This window comes from Bos taurus, chromosome 11 (genome assembly GCF_002263795.3).
Source record: "Bos taurus isolate L1 Dominette 01449 registration number 42190680 breed Hereford chromosome 11, ARS-UCD2.0, whole genome shotgun sequence".
Taxonomy (NCBI): Eukaryota; Metazoa; Chordata; class Mammalia; order Artiodactyla; family Bovidae; genus Bos; species Bos taurus.
In genome coordinates this window covers 37,309,271-37,326,774 of record NC_037338.1, presented here as the reverse complement: position 1 = coordinate 37,326,774, position 17,504 = coordinate 37,309,271, and the positions used below count along the sequence as shown (strand labels likewise).

At 46.8% G+C, this 17,504-nt stretch overlaps 1 protein-coding gene across 10 annotated transcripts in view; it reads right to left on the bottom strand.

The window, feature by feature from the left end:
- Positions 1-17,504, bottom strand: part of SPTBN1 (spectrin beta, non-erythrocytic 1) — a 213,086-nt gene that overhangs the window by 62,345 nt on the left and 133,237 nt on the right. For all 10 annotated transcript variants that reach the window (XM_005212632.3, XM_059891290.1, XM_024998775.2 and 7 more), the window contains one exon: positions 6,471-6,622. In XM_005212632.3, the coding sequence (XP_005212689.1) occupies positions 6,471-6,622 (152 nt within the window). The remainder of the gene's footprint in view (positions 1-6,470; positions 6,623-17,504) is intronic.

Here is a 17,504-nt window from a genome sequence, read left to right as displayed (position 1 = left end):
CTAACAAGGGTTCCTGCTCTTCCACACCAGGGCCGTGTTCCTCTGCTTTGTGGTCACGTTTCCTGTTTCCCTTCCTTAGTCCCTTCTGGTCCCAAATCTTTATCAACCACAGCTCCAATCCATCTGGGCTGGCTCCAGACCCATCATCTTTCCAGCTCCAAAAGAGTGGGAATGACAGGGCTAAGTAACCAACCTCCAGCAATTGACAAGGTAATTTTAACTGCTTAGTAGAGCAGCCAGTTCAAGCCCCGCCCCTCAGAAGTGGGGTGGTCCTGGGCAAATTCGCCTTAGAAAGGAAAAAGGGAGCTGGATGGCCCCTCCAGGTTCATGGTGGACTCAGCCTTGAGTTTAGACCAATTACACGCTGTGGGGCATCTGGGTTTGTAGAACGGTGGAGTGATTACAATGGCAGGGTTTTTGTCAGAGCCTAGAGATGGGAAGGAAATGGCAACCCACTCCAGTGTTCTTGCCTGGAGAATCCCAGGGACGGGGGAGCCTGGAGGGCTGCCATCTATGGGGTCGCACAGAGTCGGACATGACTGAAGCGACTTAGCAGCAGCAGCAGAGATGGGAAAGACAAAGCAAACGTTTCCTGGAGCTATTTTTAGCCTCCATGAATAGACGAGGATGACTTGAAGGAGGACTCCTGGCAGGGGATTTTGGGAGGACCCAGGGGAGCTGGGCCACTCTTCCACCCTGCTAAGCCCCGCTCCCTCTGACTTTTCTCCATGTGTCCAGAGCCACCTTGAAGCCACCTGGAGCAATAGATCTCCAGGGCTGCAGGGAGACAGAAAGCCAATCCTGGGAGCTGGGAGAAGCTGACTGCCGAACACCAGCTGGATGGCTTTGCTGGTTGCTTACTGTTACAGCATCTGTGAAATCAAGGGATCTAGCTTTGGGGCCCCTAGTCCCTTCCAGCTATAAACACAGTCTGTAAGCTGGAGGGGAAACGACTCACTAGCACACAAAGCAAATTCTAAAGTGCCTGCTCATCTCTCATTCAGGTGTAGAAGAAATAGAGAAAAAGACACTACAGGTCAGTGTGCCAGAGTGACGGAGACTTGCTTATGTCTTTGCCTTTTAATCAAAAATCAATGCTTGCTACACACATATGCATGCCTCTACTTAATACACAGAGGAGGACGGAAACACTAATTCCAAAATCTCGTCTGATACAACAGTCAAACTTATTTCACATTAAGTCCCCAAACACCTCCCTACACATCACACTCTTCAGTTTTAAGAAGAGTATAAAATGATTCTTGTCCAATTAAAATTAAAGGGGAAACAACATACCGCATCTCATTAATTCCTGCCCATTTCCTTCCTGGTGGGGACCCATTCCCCAGGACAATCTTCTCCTTCAGTAGGGCTCAATGAGAAATGAGGGGCCCAACATACAGGAGAGTGGCTGGAATCTAAGTTATATTCCTCAGTGGTGATACTGCTTCTTCTCTAAAGTGTAAGTTGTCCACTTCATTAGACTGAGAATTAAACAGATTATGTGTATAACAGCAAACACTGAAAGTGACTGACTGTCATCACTCCTTCTGAAAGCAAACTCCACTTTAGCCAGGATGCTCTCCCTACACCAGCTTCCTCCTGACGGCCACCCCAAGTGCTCTCTTCACTCTTCCTCACGCTGACACACGGCCCCTCTATTCTATGGCCATCCACACCTGAGCCTCTCCTCTTGAATCCAGTTGCAACCCCACCCAATGGGTAGGGTTTCTTGACACTCCATCCAGAAGGCCCACTTCCTCTTCTGAACTCTAGTGCTTTGGGGCCATTCTTTCAGCTTTTTATCACATGGTATTACTATTACCTGTTACTATTAGTTCATTTTTTGTATTTGTGCAATTAGACCTGAATTTAACAGGGACATTCTTCTCTGGCTGGTTGTTAGAACAAAAGCAAATGCTCCCTCACAAGAGATATAAAAAACAGGCAGGTTCTGTGGCCAGTCCATAAAATCCCATCTCTACAACAATACATGCCAGCACGGCTCTCCTAACAAAGATTTTATATAAAATGCACTCAGGGTAGTTCAACATGGGATTTATTTAAGGCTTAGCAAATCTCACGGTAAGTCTATCTTCTCCACCTAGTTCAGCCTGTTTTGGAAGTAACGGTGGTTAAAAAAAAAGAAAAAAAAAAAAATCCTGTTTTTGTTGCTTTGTCTTCTTTGAGACTGATTAACAGAATAAGAAGACAGAATATTAGGAAAATAACAGGACAGCAGAAATCAGTGATACCTGTTATTGGTAATGGTGGGAGCTGCGGGAGAGTAGAGGTGTTCAGAAAACCTTGTCCTCTCGGTCAGAGAAGAGGGCTCAGTCTGGCAGGAGCAAGGCAGGAAACCATCTCACACAGAACCAGTCTTCACGCTGAGGCCCACAGAGGGAAGGGGGCACAGGCCAGCTTCTAACTTGGATGAGGACCTGTGGGCTCTACTTCACTCCCAAAGTCCAGAGGCCTCAGTCCTTCCAAATATCAGTGGGTCATGCAACCCTAACCCTTCATGTCCCATTTCTAATCTGGCTTTGGGACCTGCAACTAATGGCAAAGTGACCAGCACAGTTCTGTGCTCACCGCTTCTATCTGGTCGGTTGACGCCAAAGTCAAAGGCGGTCTATATTCTTTTGGGGGGCCTTCTTTATATTTTATCTTTCTGTTTCATATTAGGGTACAGCTGATAAACAATGCTGTGATAGTTTCAGATGAACAGTGAAGGGACTCAGCCATACATATCCATGTATCCATTCTCCCCCAAATACCCCTCCTATCCAGGCTGCCACATAACACTGAGCAGAGTTCCACGTGCTATACAGGAGGTCCTTGTTGGTTATCCATTTAAAATACAGCAGTGTGTACATGTCCGTCCCAAACTCCCTAACTGTCCCTTCTCCCTGACAACCATAAGTTAGTTTTCTAAGTCTGTGAGTCTCCTTCTATTTTGTAAGTTCATTTGTACCATTTCCTTTCAGATTCCTTATATAAGGGATGTCATAGGATATTCCTCCTTCTCTGTCTGACTGACTTCACTCAGTATGACACTCTCCAGGTCCATCCATGTTGCTGCAAACGGCATTATTTCATCCTTTATAATGGGATGAGTAATATTCCATTGTATATATGTAAGAGGCGGTCTATATTCTTTCTGGAACTTTAAAGTCAGATATTTATGAAGTTATAGTCCATGGTAATTTCAGAGTAACACACTGGAAAGGAACGGTTTTGTCATCAACCCAATCCCAGTCTGCAGCAGCGTCCGGGCTCAGCCTCAGATTCCTCACTGCCTCATGAGCTAACACACCTTGAGGCAAAGACAGCGACATGGAGCCAACCCAAGTCATGACTAGGGGTGGGTGGGGGAGATTCCTGCCTTCTCATGTTCTACAGTACTTAAGAATCAAGTGTCTTGATAACTCCAACATCTAACCCCAAACCTGCTCAAATCTAACCCAGATTTTATTAAGTAGAAATGCAGGGTGGGGTTAGGGTGAAATGATGTGGATCATTAAGTGAATCTGTTTTTTTGAACTTGGTACAGTAAAAATCAAGAAAAACTTCCTCCTCTGTGAAGAAGGATGAGCTGGCTCCAAGAATCTGCTAATAAAATAAATTTAGATACTCCAGTCCCTCAAACATCTATCTCCTACACACTGCCAAGTTGGTGGTGCGTGCTTGTGCTGAAATGCCGCCGGAGACACAGCTGCAGATGGAGTGCAAATGTTTGTGTAGCCCAGGGATTTGGATCACTGGTGCAGAAAGCCCAGAGCTGACTGAATGTTATCTGATGAGACACATTTATCTGTGGACATTAATTTACCTAGGCCTGGAAGTTCTAGCAATAGCGCTCATTCTGGAATCTGAAGATTCAAGAATCATTTGGGGCAACCCCTCATGGATGAATCTTATCTTCCTTGGGGAGCATCTCTAATGTAAGTCCCTGGCAGCATCTGTGGCCAACAGCAGAGTGTGGTCTGTGTCTTTTCCAGAAGACTCCAGATAAGCCACAGGGCCAAAAGAGCCCAAAATCTCCAGTACAAATGAATAAGAGCTGTAGCTCGCTCTTTCTATGGTGTTAGTCACTCAGTCATGTCTGACTCTTTCCTGATCCCATGGACTGTAGCCCACCAGGATCCTCTATCCATGGAATTCTCTTGGCAAGAAAACTGGAGAGGGTTGCCATGCCCTTCTCCAGAGGATCTTCACAACCAAGGGATCAAACCTGGGTCTCCTGCATGCTGGCAGATTCTAAATCATCTGAGCCACTAGGGAAGCCTATCTATAGTATCCTTACTTTTGTTTAACATTCTTTTTTTTTTTTTTTTGCCCTGTGGTACAGTCTGTAGGATCTCAGCTCCCTGACCAGGGATGGAACCAGCGCTCTCATTAGTGAGAGCTCAGAGTCCTGCCACCCGGACCACCAGGGAACTCCCCATGGTATCCTCACTTTTGGAATAAGAAGACCGATAAGACTCTGCAACCAACAGTCAGAGTTGGCTGGGAGGAATGGATAGTAAAAGAAGCCAAGGCACTCGGGGTTTTACGAAGTGGCAGGGCACTGCTAAAGACAATCTCTGCCCGTGACTGCCTGAGAGGACGCAGACAGCAGCCCCCTCGTGTTCCTCCACCCCTGCTCCCCTACTCCCCCAGGCCTCTAGGACACTGCAAAAAAAAAAAAAAAAAAAAGGAAATATATATCCTGCTGGCAGCAAATAAAGACAGGAGTGGGAGGTTTCTACAAACAACCAAGAATTATGCTTTGTTGGCTGTTTTCTTCTTCTCATATTTTTGTTGCCCTGTTCAGAATGAAGGGCAATGGGCTTGACCCCATTTATTATGTGGACATTATCACAGACAACAATCTTCTTGGTATAAAAGAACTACAGGCCTTCCAGGGTGAACCATTTACTCCCCATGAGACCATACTGGGGCAAAAATAAATGTTCAAACTAATTTTCACATAACCTTTAATGATTTTTTTAGCTACTTTCAGAACATCATTCCCCCTACCCCAAATCAACAGACAATTACACTCAGTTGAACATTTAAGAGGGAAAAGGGGGTGGTGTTGGTGAGAAACTCTGGTTACAAAAATTATATTTAAAGGTGCATATCACAATATTTCTGGTCTAGACTGTCAAAAAACAAACCAAAATGCACTAAATGACCAGTCCTCCCCGTGTGAACCCACTGCCCCTACTCCCACCTCACAGACTGCCTTCAAGGAGGCATCATGGCCATGGAGGCAGGAGACTCCTTTGTCTGTTTGTTTCGTCCAGTTTGACCCATAACCTCAAAGAAAATGAGGCAGCAAGACATGCATGCTCAGGAACAAAGAACATGGACCAGAGGTGCTGAAGAAGAGACAGTGCTTGCTCTCTTCTGGGGACCCTGTTCCTGAACGGAGGGCTCAGGAGACAGAAACCTGACTATTACTACCCGGGCTCAAAGAGGCAGTTCTGTCTGTGGGATAATGTTAGAACAGGGGACAACCTCTGCCTATGGTTAGAGGTGTGTGGGTTGGTCTGCATACAGACCCACTGTGGCTGTCAAGTTGCAGGGTGGAGATCAAGTTAAAAATAAGGCTTTCTGGCAGCCCTGCCAACCACCAGCATCATATTTTCCTGGTGATGTCACTGCAGATGTGGGCTCGATCCCTGGGCGTCAGCCTTTGGCTTGGCCCCACTGCCACCTATGGAACTGTCTATGCTCTGGTAGAAGACGGCATCCATCTCTACACCAAGGCCAGACAAAACCTGTTGGGCCAGTTACAGTGACTGCATTAAGATTTTGGGGTCTAAGGTTCACAAACAAAAGTCACATCAGAGACAGCGGTGGCAGCTCTGGGCAAACAGAATGGGGAGAACATTTTCACAATAGGCTGACAACTCCTCTGCCCAAAAAGGCTGGGTGAGTTCATCAGAAGCTCCACGTTTCCAAGGAGACAAAACACCAGCCTCTCCCTCCAGCCCAGAATAAAAAGTGTGTGTGGAAGAAACAAAAAAACGCCAGACACTACTGAACTCAGTTCCTGCTACCTTAAAATGGCACCTCAGATTTTCCAAAGAATCACTAAAACCCAAGCTTAGAATTATTCCATGATCTCAAGGGATACAGATTCATCCCGGAGGCCAGCGCCCAAGACTGGTCCTTAAATTTCCGGCATCATGCTGTTTAACAGGGGACACCAGCCAGGATCTTTCTGACCAAAGACAGTAACTTTGCCAATAACCAGAACAAGGCCACTTCATTACAGTTCAAGAAAATCATCCAGATTCAAAACTACCCTGGAGCTTTCCCCACCGTGCTCATCACACTCATCAAGTCTCTGTACCTCACAAGTATCAGTCATTAACCACATAAATCTGCAAGAGACAAGCCCAGACTTGATTTTTCAAAAACATTTCCCCACCTATGGTACAAGACACTTCACAGCCGCCACCCACCACCCCCCTTACCAGTCTCTCTCCAGAGAGGACCTCCAGTAGCTTGATGAGCATCCGTCCATCCCGAAGGTCAGTGTACAGATCTGTGATCCGGCAGGACACCCGGGCAAGGTGGGAGTTGACCCACTTGGTGAAGGTCTTCTTTTGCACAGCTTCACGTTCATCTGTAAGCAGAGGAGAACTTGCTTTACCACCAATCACAGCCTGGGGGTGGTGGGTGAGGGGCATGAGATGCCAGCCAAAGGAAGAAGAGCAAAGCTCAACTGTAATGAACCTCAAAGTCAACAACTCGGGAACAGAAGAACTGGACAACCCTTGACTGTCTGAGCCCCTAAGCATAACCACCGGCAGAGCATCCTTTGCTTGCACTCACTTCATTTTCTCCACCTCTGCTGAGGAGGCAGCAGGATATGGAAGGCCACAGTGGGCAGTCCCGCCTGATAGTATATACTTGGCTGGCGAAGTTTCTAATGTGTGTGTCACAGCAATCACTCCTCTAAGGCAAGTGCAGGAGAAGCACTCTGTGCAGAAGGACATGGGGCAGGAAAACTCAGCAGACGGCCAGCAACTGCTTCTTCATGTACAAAGGGTCAGGCATCACCTGACAGGACAAACTCACCTGTGACCTTGATCTACTATGACCCTTTTGCCTGCTTAGCTGGATGTTCAGTGAACAACAGAGAAGATGGTGGGCAGTGTGGCAGAGTACAAGGAGCGCTGGCCAAGCCCTGGGAGAGCAGGGCATGGGCCTGAGGAGACTTGGTCAAATACGTTCTGAGACCCTGGGCTCAGTGTCCCCTTCCATAGAGTGGACGACCATCATTTCCAAGCTTTCGTGGAAGCTTGTGCGTTCGTGGAAAACACCACTGCTGGTTTACAGTCTAAAGTGGGGTGGCTGTACATCTAAATCATCAAGGAAACAGGATTAAGCTTTCCAAGCCTCAGTGATCAGTCTGTCCAAGCCAAAGCCAGAAACTCTAGACCCAACTGCCTAGAACAGGCCCTTCGCACCCCATACAAACAGGCTTCCCATCTCCTTGCTCTGCAGAGTGTTTTAAACGCAGGCCATTGCAGATCTTCAATGGAGAGCCATGGAGTGTGCCCAGGCCACTGATTCAAACTCCTTGACTGTTCTCTACCAAGCTCAGCAGAGAGCCACAGAGTGTGCCCAGGCCCACTAACTCAAACGCCAACTGTCCTCTACCAAGCTATCCTTTAATCACATACTCACCCCACCGCCAACAGCATGAATTTGTCCTGAAAGGACCCAAGACTTCCTCTTTCCTGTGTGAGGCCCAAGCCCACCAAGAAGAAACTACAAGAAAGGGAGGAGACTCCAACAACGTTTTATGTATTTCTGCACCACCAAGTGGCAAGTAAAAAGCAGCCTTGCTGATGGGGCGTGTACTTGGTGGCCTGGATGTTCTGGGTTCCTAGGATGGTCAGGGGGCCCTGGGAATATCTGCCTGGAAGGTTCTGCTAAGGCCTCCACCCACCACAGGGAGGAAGCTAGACAGAGACAAGTCTGTGTGAATCACTCAGTCGTGTCCGACTCTTTGCAACCCCATGGACTGTAGCCCACCAGGCTCCTCTGTCCACGGGATTCTCCAGGCAAGAATACTGGAGTGGGTTGCCATTTCCTTCTCCAGGGGATCTTCCTGACCCAGGGATTAAGCCCGGGTCTTTTGCACTGCAGGCCGATTCTTTACCATCTGAGACAGAGACAAGAGATGAGCGTTTACTGCTGCCAACCAGGCAGGTGAGGCCACCGGGGCACCTTCCAAGATAGCTGCCCACCTGCACAGCCAACAGCTTGCCTGGACCCAATCTCCCGAGAGAACAGCCCACCAGAGGAAAAGAGGGCCTTCCCCCACGACAAAGGCCTACTGAAAACAGACAAAAGATCAAAGAGGGCAGGACTGACAGAACAAGGAAAAAGGCAGCGAGGGCCAGAGTGGAGACTGAAAAAGGAGCTGCGCCAATAACATCATGATTGGTGGCAGAGAAAAGACCCCATGCATTATTAATCACATAATCATCCTGATGGCTGGTATCTTTACAACAGGGACAAGGGAGCTGCATTTTTTGGCCTTAGGTTGGCTGTTCTGAAAGAGCAGGTCCAGAGCAGAGCACACAGACACATGAGGCTTCCCCTCGGGGCATGCCACAGATGTAGAGTGACTTGTGGCTCAGAGGTGTTCAGGGTCAGCTAATTTCTTTCTAAATTATATATCTTTTATGTGCTACATGGTTGGAAATGTCTTTAATAAAGCCCTTGATAGTATCTTAGGCTGTAATTAAAGGGTCTGGGGCTCCATGTCACTACCACACCCAGCCTCTCACGGGAACAAGATGGAAATGAAAACCTGCTTGAATAAAGTTATTCCTGTATCAACAAGTACCACATGTGCCCCCAGCCAACTGTCACTCCTTCAGGTGAATCTCACCTTATAGAAACACCTCCGGCTGCTTTCAGGTTCTGAACGAAGAGGTTCCTTTACGAGGAGACTCTGAGGATCTCCTTCCAGAGACAGTCAGCCACCCCTACAGCACCCTGTCCCAAGGAGTCAGAGCCCAACCCCAACCCTTGTCCTTGGGAAGATGCAAACAATGAGGCCACAGGGGGATGGAACAGAGGGAGCTGAGCGGAAAGAGACGAGGCTGAGGCTCTGTGAGGGGGAGGCTCTCCAGGGCGACTGAGGTCCCCAGGACCTCCAGGAAGAAGTGGGGAAAGAAGAGGAGAAAGAGAAGTTCAAGACCAAATCTAAACAGAAAGAAGGAGAACTTGCTCTCCAGCCCCCTCTCCCACATCTCGCTCTCTCCTCTGCCTCCAGCCTCAAGAGCAAGCTCTGCGTGGTGTGAGCGTGCTAGAAAAACTAGAGGGTTCAAGTTCCTCAGGGTTGCACCACTCACTGGAAAAGGCATGGAAGATTCCATCCAGGGACTGGTCCAGAACCAATGCCCTACGACATGAGGGGCAGGAAATGGGCTCAGCCGAGAGACACAGAGCCGGGCCGGCTTAGCGTGTCCTCTTACAATGGAGTAATTGGTGAACAACAAACATTTCTGAAGCCGGAAGGAGGGGAAGGGAGGGGGAAAAAAATCTCCCCAGCAGGCCAGCTGAGGATGAGGCCTCCTGTCTTTGGGGACTCCATCCTTTGTTCTGCCCTTCCCGGGAAGGCGCAGTGACATCACCCCTGCACTCCCAACCCAGCAAGGCCGGGGTAGATCTGGCCAGATGCCTGCCCAAGGAGGAGCTGGGAGCCCTAGAGGCAGACAATGGAAGACAGTTCAGAGGCATGTTCCCTACTTCAAACTGCTTTTGCTGGGCCTGAGCTAAGTAAGGAGGCAGCCAGAGCACCAGAGAAAAAGAGCGCCTACTTCTAGTTCTACAAATAGGAGCAGCTCTGGAAAAGGGAGCACTTATAAGCTCCACTTGATCTGCTTATTTAGACCAGCGGTTCTCAACTGGGGGCCACTCTGCTCCTGAGAGCACATAAGGTGATGTTGGGAATCGAGTGGGTGGAAGTAAAGAGATGCTGTTAAACATCTTCCAGGGCACAGGGCAGACCCTGCAACAAGGAACTAACCAGGAGAAATCCTGGGTTAGACCTCTGGGCTTACACCAACTGAAGCTGACACTAGGACACCCCAGCAGGGGTACTATTCATTTATTCCCTTTGCCCAGGTCAAAGGCTTTTTGACCTGGATAGTGTGCTTGTTGGCTGATGGCAAAAGAAACTCCCTGCCCTCAGGCTCATTCAATTTCACAAAGAGCTGCCACTTTCTGGCAGGGTAGGACAGGCAGTGGGCTTAGTGGTGGTCAGTGTGACATGGGCATTTCTGTCCCCCATGCCATCTGCACCCATCTTTGCCCTTTCAGGGCCACATACTGCTGTTAATCAATCCAAATCACGCCTGTATCTCCGCCTAAGAATTCACCCTGAGGAGCCTGACATTGTGGCAAATTCCCATCCATCTCTGCCCCAAACTCAGCAGTGGTGTCTGAAAGGAACAGGTACCCCATAGCTGCTCCCTGTGAATGTATTTCAGCCATGCTTGCCCTTCACCTCCAGCCTTATGCTTACGCAGAGGGACTCACCTAAAGGTGGGTCTGGCATTCAATGAGAGGACATCAAAGTGCCTGTCATGTTCTAACTCTCACACTTTTCTCTCACCCTCTCCCTTTCCCAGCAAAGTAGTCTGTTCAACAACCCCAACCATTCAAGTACCTTCCCAAGGATCATGGAATCATATCTCAGGGTAGAACAAGGCCTTGCAAGTCATCTGAGTCAACTTTCTTTTCTTTCTTTAAATCTTTACTGAATTTGTTACAGTATTGCTTCTGTTTTATTTTTTTATTGGCCAGGGATCAAACCCACACCCCCTGCATTGGAAGGCAAAGTCTAAATCACTGGACCATCGGGGCAGTCCCTGAGTCAACTTCTTTTCAAAAGCAAAAACTCCCTTCTACTGCACCTGAACCAGCTATTTAATTTTTTTTTTTTAAAGGGGGAACTGTGTATATACAGTAGCTGCTAAGTCACGTCAGTCGTGTTCGACTCTGTGCGACCCCACAGACGGCAGCCTACCAGGCTCCCCCGTCCCTGGGATTCTCCAGGCAAGAACACTGGAGTGGGTTGCCATTTCCTTCTCCAATGCATGAAAGTGAAAACTCAAAGTGAAGTTGCTCAGTCGTGTCTGACTCTTAGCGACCCCATGGACTGCAGCCTACCAGGCTCCTCCGTCTATGGGAGTTTCCAGGCAAGAGTACTGGAGTGGGTCGCCAGTGCCTTCTCCGGTGTATACAGTAGAGCAGGAGGCTAATAGTTGTACAGAAAGAAAACAACTTGTTCTTTCTCTTTAAAATAACAATACCATTCACCACATACTTACTGTATCCCTGGTACCGATCTGTGTACTTTATTCCCCTAACTATTCCATGACGTGGGACCTATTAACTCTCCAAGGCAGGCTGGCTCCAGAGCCCAGTTCTCAATCACTACTCAATGATGCCTCTACCACAATATTCAAAAAAACACGTTTCAATGATAATACTATGAATCACCCTCATCTCACCATCGTAATCCAAGTTTATACTTTTTTAAAGGGTCCACTCCATCACTGAGCAGCTCCAACTGTTGGGGTGCCGTCTCCATCAAGACTAGATGGCTCTGTGGCCTGCCGAGGAAGCCTGCTCCACCTCTGATGCTATGGAAAATAGATTTCCTCAGTCCTTCACATAAAAGCCTTCAGGTCTGAACACTCCTCACTGATCCCTTTTTGCATGACGGTCACAATGTGGTGCACAGATTGAAACCCAAGATGGTACCTGAAGACTTGACCACCTCTTGGAGACCTAAATATCACCGAACACCTACCAATACAAGTTCGGACTTGAAGTAGCCACAGCAACAGCAGTCCAGAAGCATTAACTGGGGATCTTTAATCCCCGGGTCGGGAAGATGCCCTGGAGGACGGCACGACAAGCCACTCCAGTATTCTTGCCTGGAGAATCCCATGGACAGGAATCTAGCAGGCTACAGTCCATGGGGTCACAAAAGAGTGACTAAACAACAAACATATCAGAGGTGCAACCCTCAGATACAAGAAAAGTGGGGAACCACGTGAGGAAAGGGCAAAATGAAGCCCTAGCCCTCGGAGGGAGAGAGTGGTGAGGTGGTCAGTGTGTAGGTGCAGGGGTTGGCAGTCAGAAAGGACTTGTAAGGCTGCTCTCAAAAATAAGTTTGCCAGGACCACAAATTCTATTGTGGAACCCTGAGAACCTATAACTGAAAAGCAGTTCCAAACACGAAGATCCAACCAGCTAAGTCTTCTTAGCTCCACAGGCTCAGACAGGAACTAGCCAACCACCAGGTCAGTGAGGACCACTGGGAAGCAAATAAGAAACCCAACCTTGAGTGAGTAACAACATTTGCATTGGCCTCTGATTGGAAGGGGTGAATTACATTGACTTTCTAGCATGGTGCTCTTTCCTGAAAATAGAATTCTACAAGATGACACTATCATGCCTCTGAACAATAATTTACACTTTCTCAAAGCTCACTAACTCAGAAGACTAACTTGGTCAGGGATGTGGGACACCAGAGTGCTCTCCAGCAAAGCCCGAGGCTTGGGGGGGGTGGTGGGCTGTTCAGTGTCATCAGCCACCAGTGACACTGACTGTACTGGGTGTCCTGAGGTGTCACTCTATCTCTTCCACTGTTTAGGTTAAGAAGGATTAGGATCTTTTCCTCTGCTATCTAGACGCATTGTCTTTTGTTTTTGATGTGTGTGTGTGTGTGTGTGTGTGTGTGTGTGTATGTACGTGCTTAGCTGCTCAGTCATGTCCAACTCTTTGTGACCCCATGGACTATAGCCTAATCTGAAATTTTCAGAAGACGTCTCATAGAAAGAGGATGAGATATGTAGAACAGAGAAACATACCTGCTTAATTTCAACCAAAGGGCTGCGAATATCCTCTTCATCATCGCCTTCTATAAGCACATAACTGACTTTCTTTTTAGGGAATAACTATGATCAGTATTGGAAGGCTGGAACACTTTTTAAAACTAACTTACTCTAGAGAACTGACTCTAACTGGAAAAATGAACACTGTGTTAGCACGAGTTAAGCTACAGGTTATAGAAATAGCTTTGACGAACAGAAGGGCATTGTGTTATGGAAATGATTGTACAGTATCTTTCCACAACACCCTCTGTACAGAAAGCTAAACATAACCATATTCACCATATGCTTCAGCTCTAGCTATGGAAAGGGACGGATGGCAGCCAGGGATGAAGAAAGGCCTGGAGGCATGAAACCATCTCTGGATGGAAAAATAAGGGAAACACAGAAACAAGGACTGACAAATGCCTCCATTTATTATTCTCTCAATGACTGAATTTATACCTGACTGAAAGAAGGAAAATCTTTCTTCTACTTTTCAAACAGTCAGAACCTGTTGGTGTAACCTAGTGTTTTCTATCAGGATCTTCCTCAGATATGCTAAGATAGTCACCTATCTTAAGCAAGAGTTGGCAACCATGTAATTTTTCTCTATATAAACACACAGTCAAGTTAGGTATAGACTTGGGTTCAGAGAAGGAAATGAGGTACAGAATGGAAGCAGAAATCAAAAGGAGACAAGACAATCATTCCATGAATACATCCCACAGGTAGCTACTTAAATCAACAATACTGTAGAGCAAGCTGAGTAAAGACTCATCTGAAGTGGAGAGTATTAATAAGCTGCAATATTTACAAAGTGCATACTTCATGCAGAACTCTCTACGCAAGACTTGCCCTTGATGAACTGAAAGCCTAGCTGGGGAAACTACATGGAAAGTTAAAAAATAACAAAAAATATTACAAAGCAGTACAGCTGCCATGAGGATGACCTCAGCAATTTATTTTTTGGGTGTTTGGAAGGTAAAACCCACTATAGTTAGGATGGGTTCAGGCCCCATCATCCAACAGTTACTGAAATCACTTGCCTCGTGCTTTTCCTATCCTTACCCTTCTTAAACATCAGTGCCAGAATTGTCTCCTCCAAACAGTGGTGTTTCAAAGGCACCACTGCACCAGCACCTTCAGTGTCCCCCAGCCATCTATAAGACAGTCCAAATCTAAGCCTGGCATTCAAGGGTCCTAAGCAGCCTCTGGCAGGACACCTGCTTTCTCTGGGATCCTTCCCAATACCCACCCATCTCCCTGCTCAAATCCAACCCAAAAGATCCTTACTCATCATGTTCTCAACACTCACTTTGCACATTCCTTTCCTCCACCTTTGCTTACACCATTCTAACCTGGAAAGTACTTCTTTTAAGACCCAAGTCAAGATTAGTTCTTCTAAGAGGAATGTACTTGATGGGATGAAGTCTCTCTCTCCTCTGTTTATTATGTACCCTGTGTCCTATCTCCTTATCTGTCTGTAACTGCATCCAGGCCAAGGACCCAACTCCATATCCGCTTAGAGCCTTAGCATGCGCTTGGAGACTGGGGGGTGGAGGATGCACAATAAACGTTTGCTGAACATCCAGTGCCTAACAAATAAGCTCTCAAGTTAAGTCTTGTGGCTTCCACTGCTGGTTCCAACTGTTCATGAAGAAAACTGAACTGCAACTGTTCTTTGGGGTCTGATAAATGATAAAAATGCAATTTTGTGATATTGTCTTTCAGATAAGAAGGGGTCCAAAAGCTAATCTAAAAAGTAGTTTCACAGAATTTTGTTTCTGCTTTGTTTGGGAACAATTGCCACCACATGCCCATACAATAAGAGTGACGCTACAAAAACACAGAAGGGTATAATTATAACATTATTTCAACATGACCCAAACAAGCCAAAAGTCACAAGACTTAATTTATACTAATTTTAACAACTTATCCATTAAAGCCCAATTCTTGAGGTTTTTTTTTTTTTTCTTTTTAAAGAATTCTAACTCAAAACAAAAGAATACAGTAGGGTGGAGGCCCCATATGTGCCTTGGCTTGAAAAAATAAATAAATCATTTCCCAAGAGTGACATGCAAAATACACAGAGCAGGAAACCGGAAACAGGCAACTGGCTGAATTGATAATAGAGAATCAAACTGTTATCTTGAGGCAGCAAAAGGAAGGAAACTAATCTTTTGACTGAAGGCCCTGTGACGGATTAGTCTGGGGGCCTTTAATTTATGTTTGCTGATTTGTATATAAATAGAACTTGAGTTAAAATACTTTCCCAACAGTTTAACCAGCTTCACGGACAAAACACATGTAAACATCTGTTCTAAATGCATGTGTAGTAAATATGAAATTCTCTGCTAACACTTAACACTCTGATGTGCAGACTATAAAACAACCGTGAACTCCCCGTAACCCGGCGCCTACAGTTTATGTCAGGGGGCAGGGCTTGCAGCTTCCTGAGGGTCTTTCTTGTGAGCAGCACAGCCCGGCTCTGCCAGGGTGGAAACCAAGGCACACAGGGGGAAGCTCTGGAGGAGGCTGCAGTGATGAACTGAGAAAGCAGGCCATATTCCAGGGCTCCCGCCCTGCCATTTTATCACCTCAAGGTGAGCCCCTTAAAGTCACAAACACCGACACCAAGGCTGTGGAGGAGCCAGAGGTGACAGTAGGGGCCAACTCTGAAACCAAGGCAGAACAGTAGCACTGACTCCCCTGAGATGAGAACCAGGGTGAACACCACCAAACCAGAAGGGACGAGTGAGTGCCTTGAAACACAGAGACCCAACCTCAGGAAGAAATATTCTGAAATCATCTGCTCAACCTGCCTAGAAATTTGTGGCATGCTTCAAAACACCTTTACAGACAGAAATCCATCCCACTGGCTCTGCTACTCTCCATCTCTGTGGGTCAGGCCAGCAGGGATCAGCCTGAAAACTACAGCCAGGGAAATCAAGAGGGTGAGGGATGGAGTGCGTCCTCCTTCACTCCTATGCACTGCTGGACGCTGCAGCAGTACCTTGTTTATTATAAGCTGCCAGTTCTGACTAGACAAGGCCCAGAAAGGGTCTGGGGATTCTGCTGAGGGCATCCGGCTAGCAAAGGCACACCAGGATCAGAGCCTAAAGGAATCCTGAAGCTCCCACTCACATCCCCTCCTACTGTGCTTGCGGAAAACACGTTATCTCCCAAACAGCACAAAAACCTCAGCCATCCATCTTGGCTCAGTTTCTTCATGACCAAAATTTAAAACAGGCATTAGCAAACTCTGGCCTTAGAGTCTGTTTCTGTACAGCCTGGGAGCTAGAGGGCTTTTTCTTTCTTTTGAGGGTTGGGAAGGGTCACTGAAGGAGGATGAGGAGACAAAATAGAGACCCTGCATGGCGGCAAAGCCTAACATAGTTTCTATCTGACCTCCACAGAAAAGGTCTGTTGAGTCCAGGTTTAAAACATCTTTTAGAATATCCTTGGTCTCACATCCCATTTGCTAGCTTCTGTTTTCAAGGACATGCAGCTAGGCTGATGTGCTATGGCCACATGCCCTTTCTTTTTTTTTTTTTACTAGGACTCTGCCCACACATCGGGTCAGGCAGGGGCGGGGTGAGGAGGTGGGGGGACCCTCTCAGCTGAGGAGTATTTATCTGGTTACCACCACACAACAGGATTAACAGCGCTACCCTGGCTGTCAGGAGAGACAAGGCATGGTGAACACCACACGCTGGAACTCAAGGCCACACCTTCACTTCCTGTTCAAAGGATGAGGAAGGGCCATGAGGCTGGGCCCAGATTCCAGGCTCCCGCCCTGCCCCCTGCACACGTGCGTGCGCACACACACACCTCAGGCTCTCGATTCTTACTCTGAAGGACATTTTATTCACCATCACCTCTCCTCCCTAGTCCTTCCTGGGAGATTACAAAATATTAGGTAAAGGTAAACTGAGGGTAACTTGTAATATACTCAAAAGATGGAACAGGTTTGGATCTAAAAAGATGGTACATCCTTAATAAACTTTTATGCAGAATGCTCACATTAATACAGACTAACTAGGAGAGAATTTTCTAAGGGGCAAACATAATAGGTACACTAAAGCCTTTATGAAGGTAATTTAATTGCAATATATGATGGTGTGTGTGTGGTATTACTTTTTCTAAGCAACAACTAAAGAAACAGTGAATAATATATTCTAAACCAGACTACTATATGGCACACAAATTCACAGGTAAAGGTAAAATTCTGCAAGTCATTGTTAAGGGCTTTTCCTGCAATTCATTTTTAGGGGCTTAAAGGGAGGTTTGTATTACAGGACTCTCAGGTACGTGTGGTGAGAGAGGAGTTTGCTATGCATCTTTTTTCATGTAATGAGCAAAAAAGGGAGCTATTCTGGACAGTACACTGAAAATCAAACAGCGCATGCCCTAGCTCTTGATGACTTGTCTTCTTCTCTAGTTTTCCAGAATTCTTCAGGTCAATGGTGCAGGGAGTAAAATTGAAATGTCTTTCATACACTAGAGTCACATTATTGTCAGATACTCAAGATACAAGAGGATACTTACTACTTGGTGTTTTCAAAGAGGCTGATGCTGCCAACAAGATGACTGCTC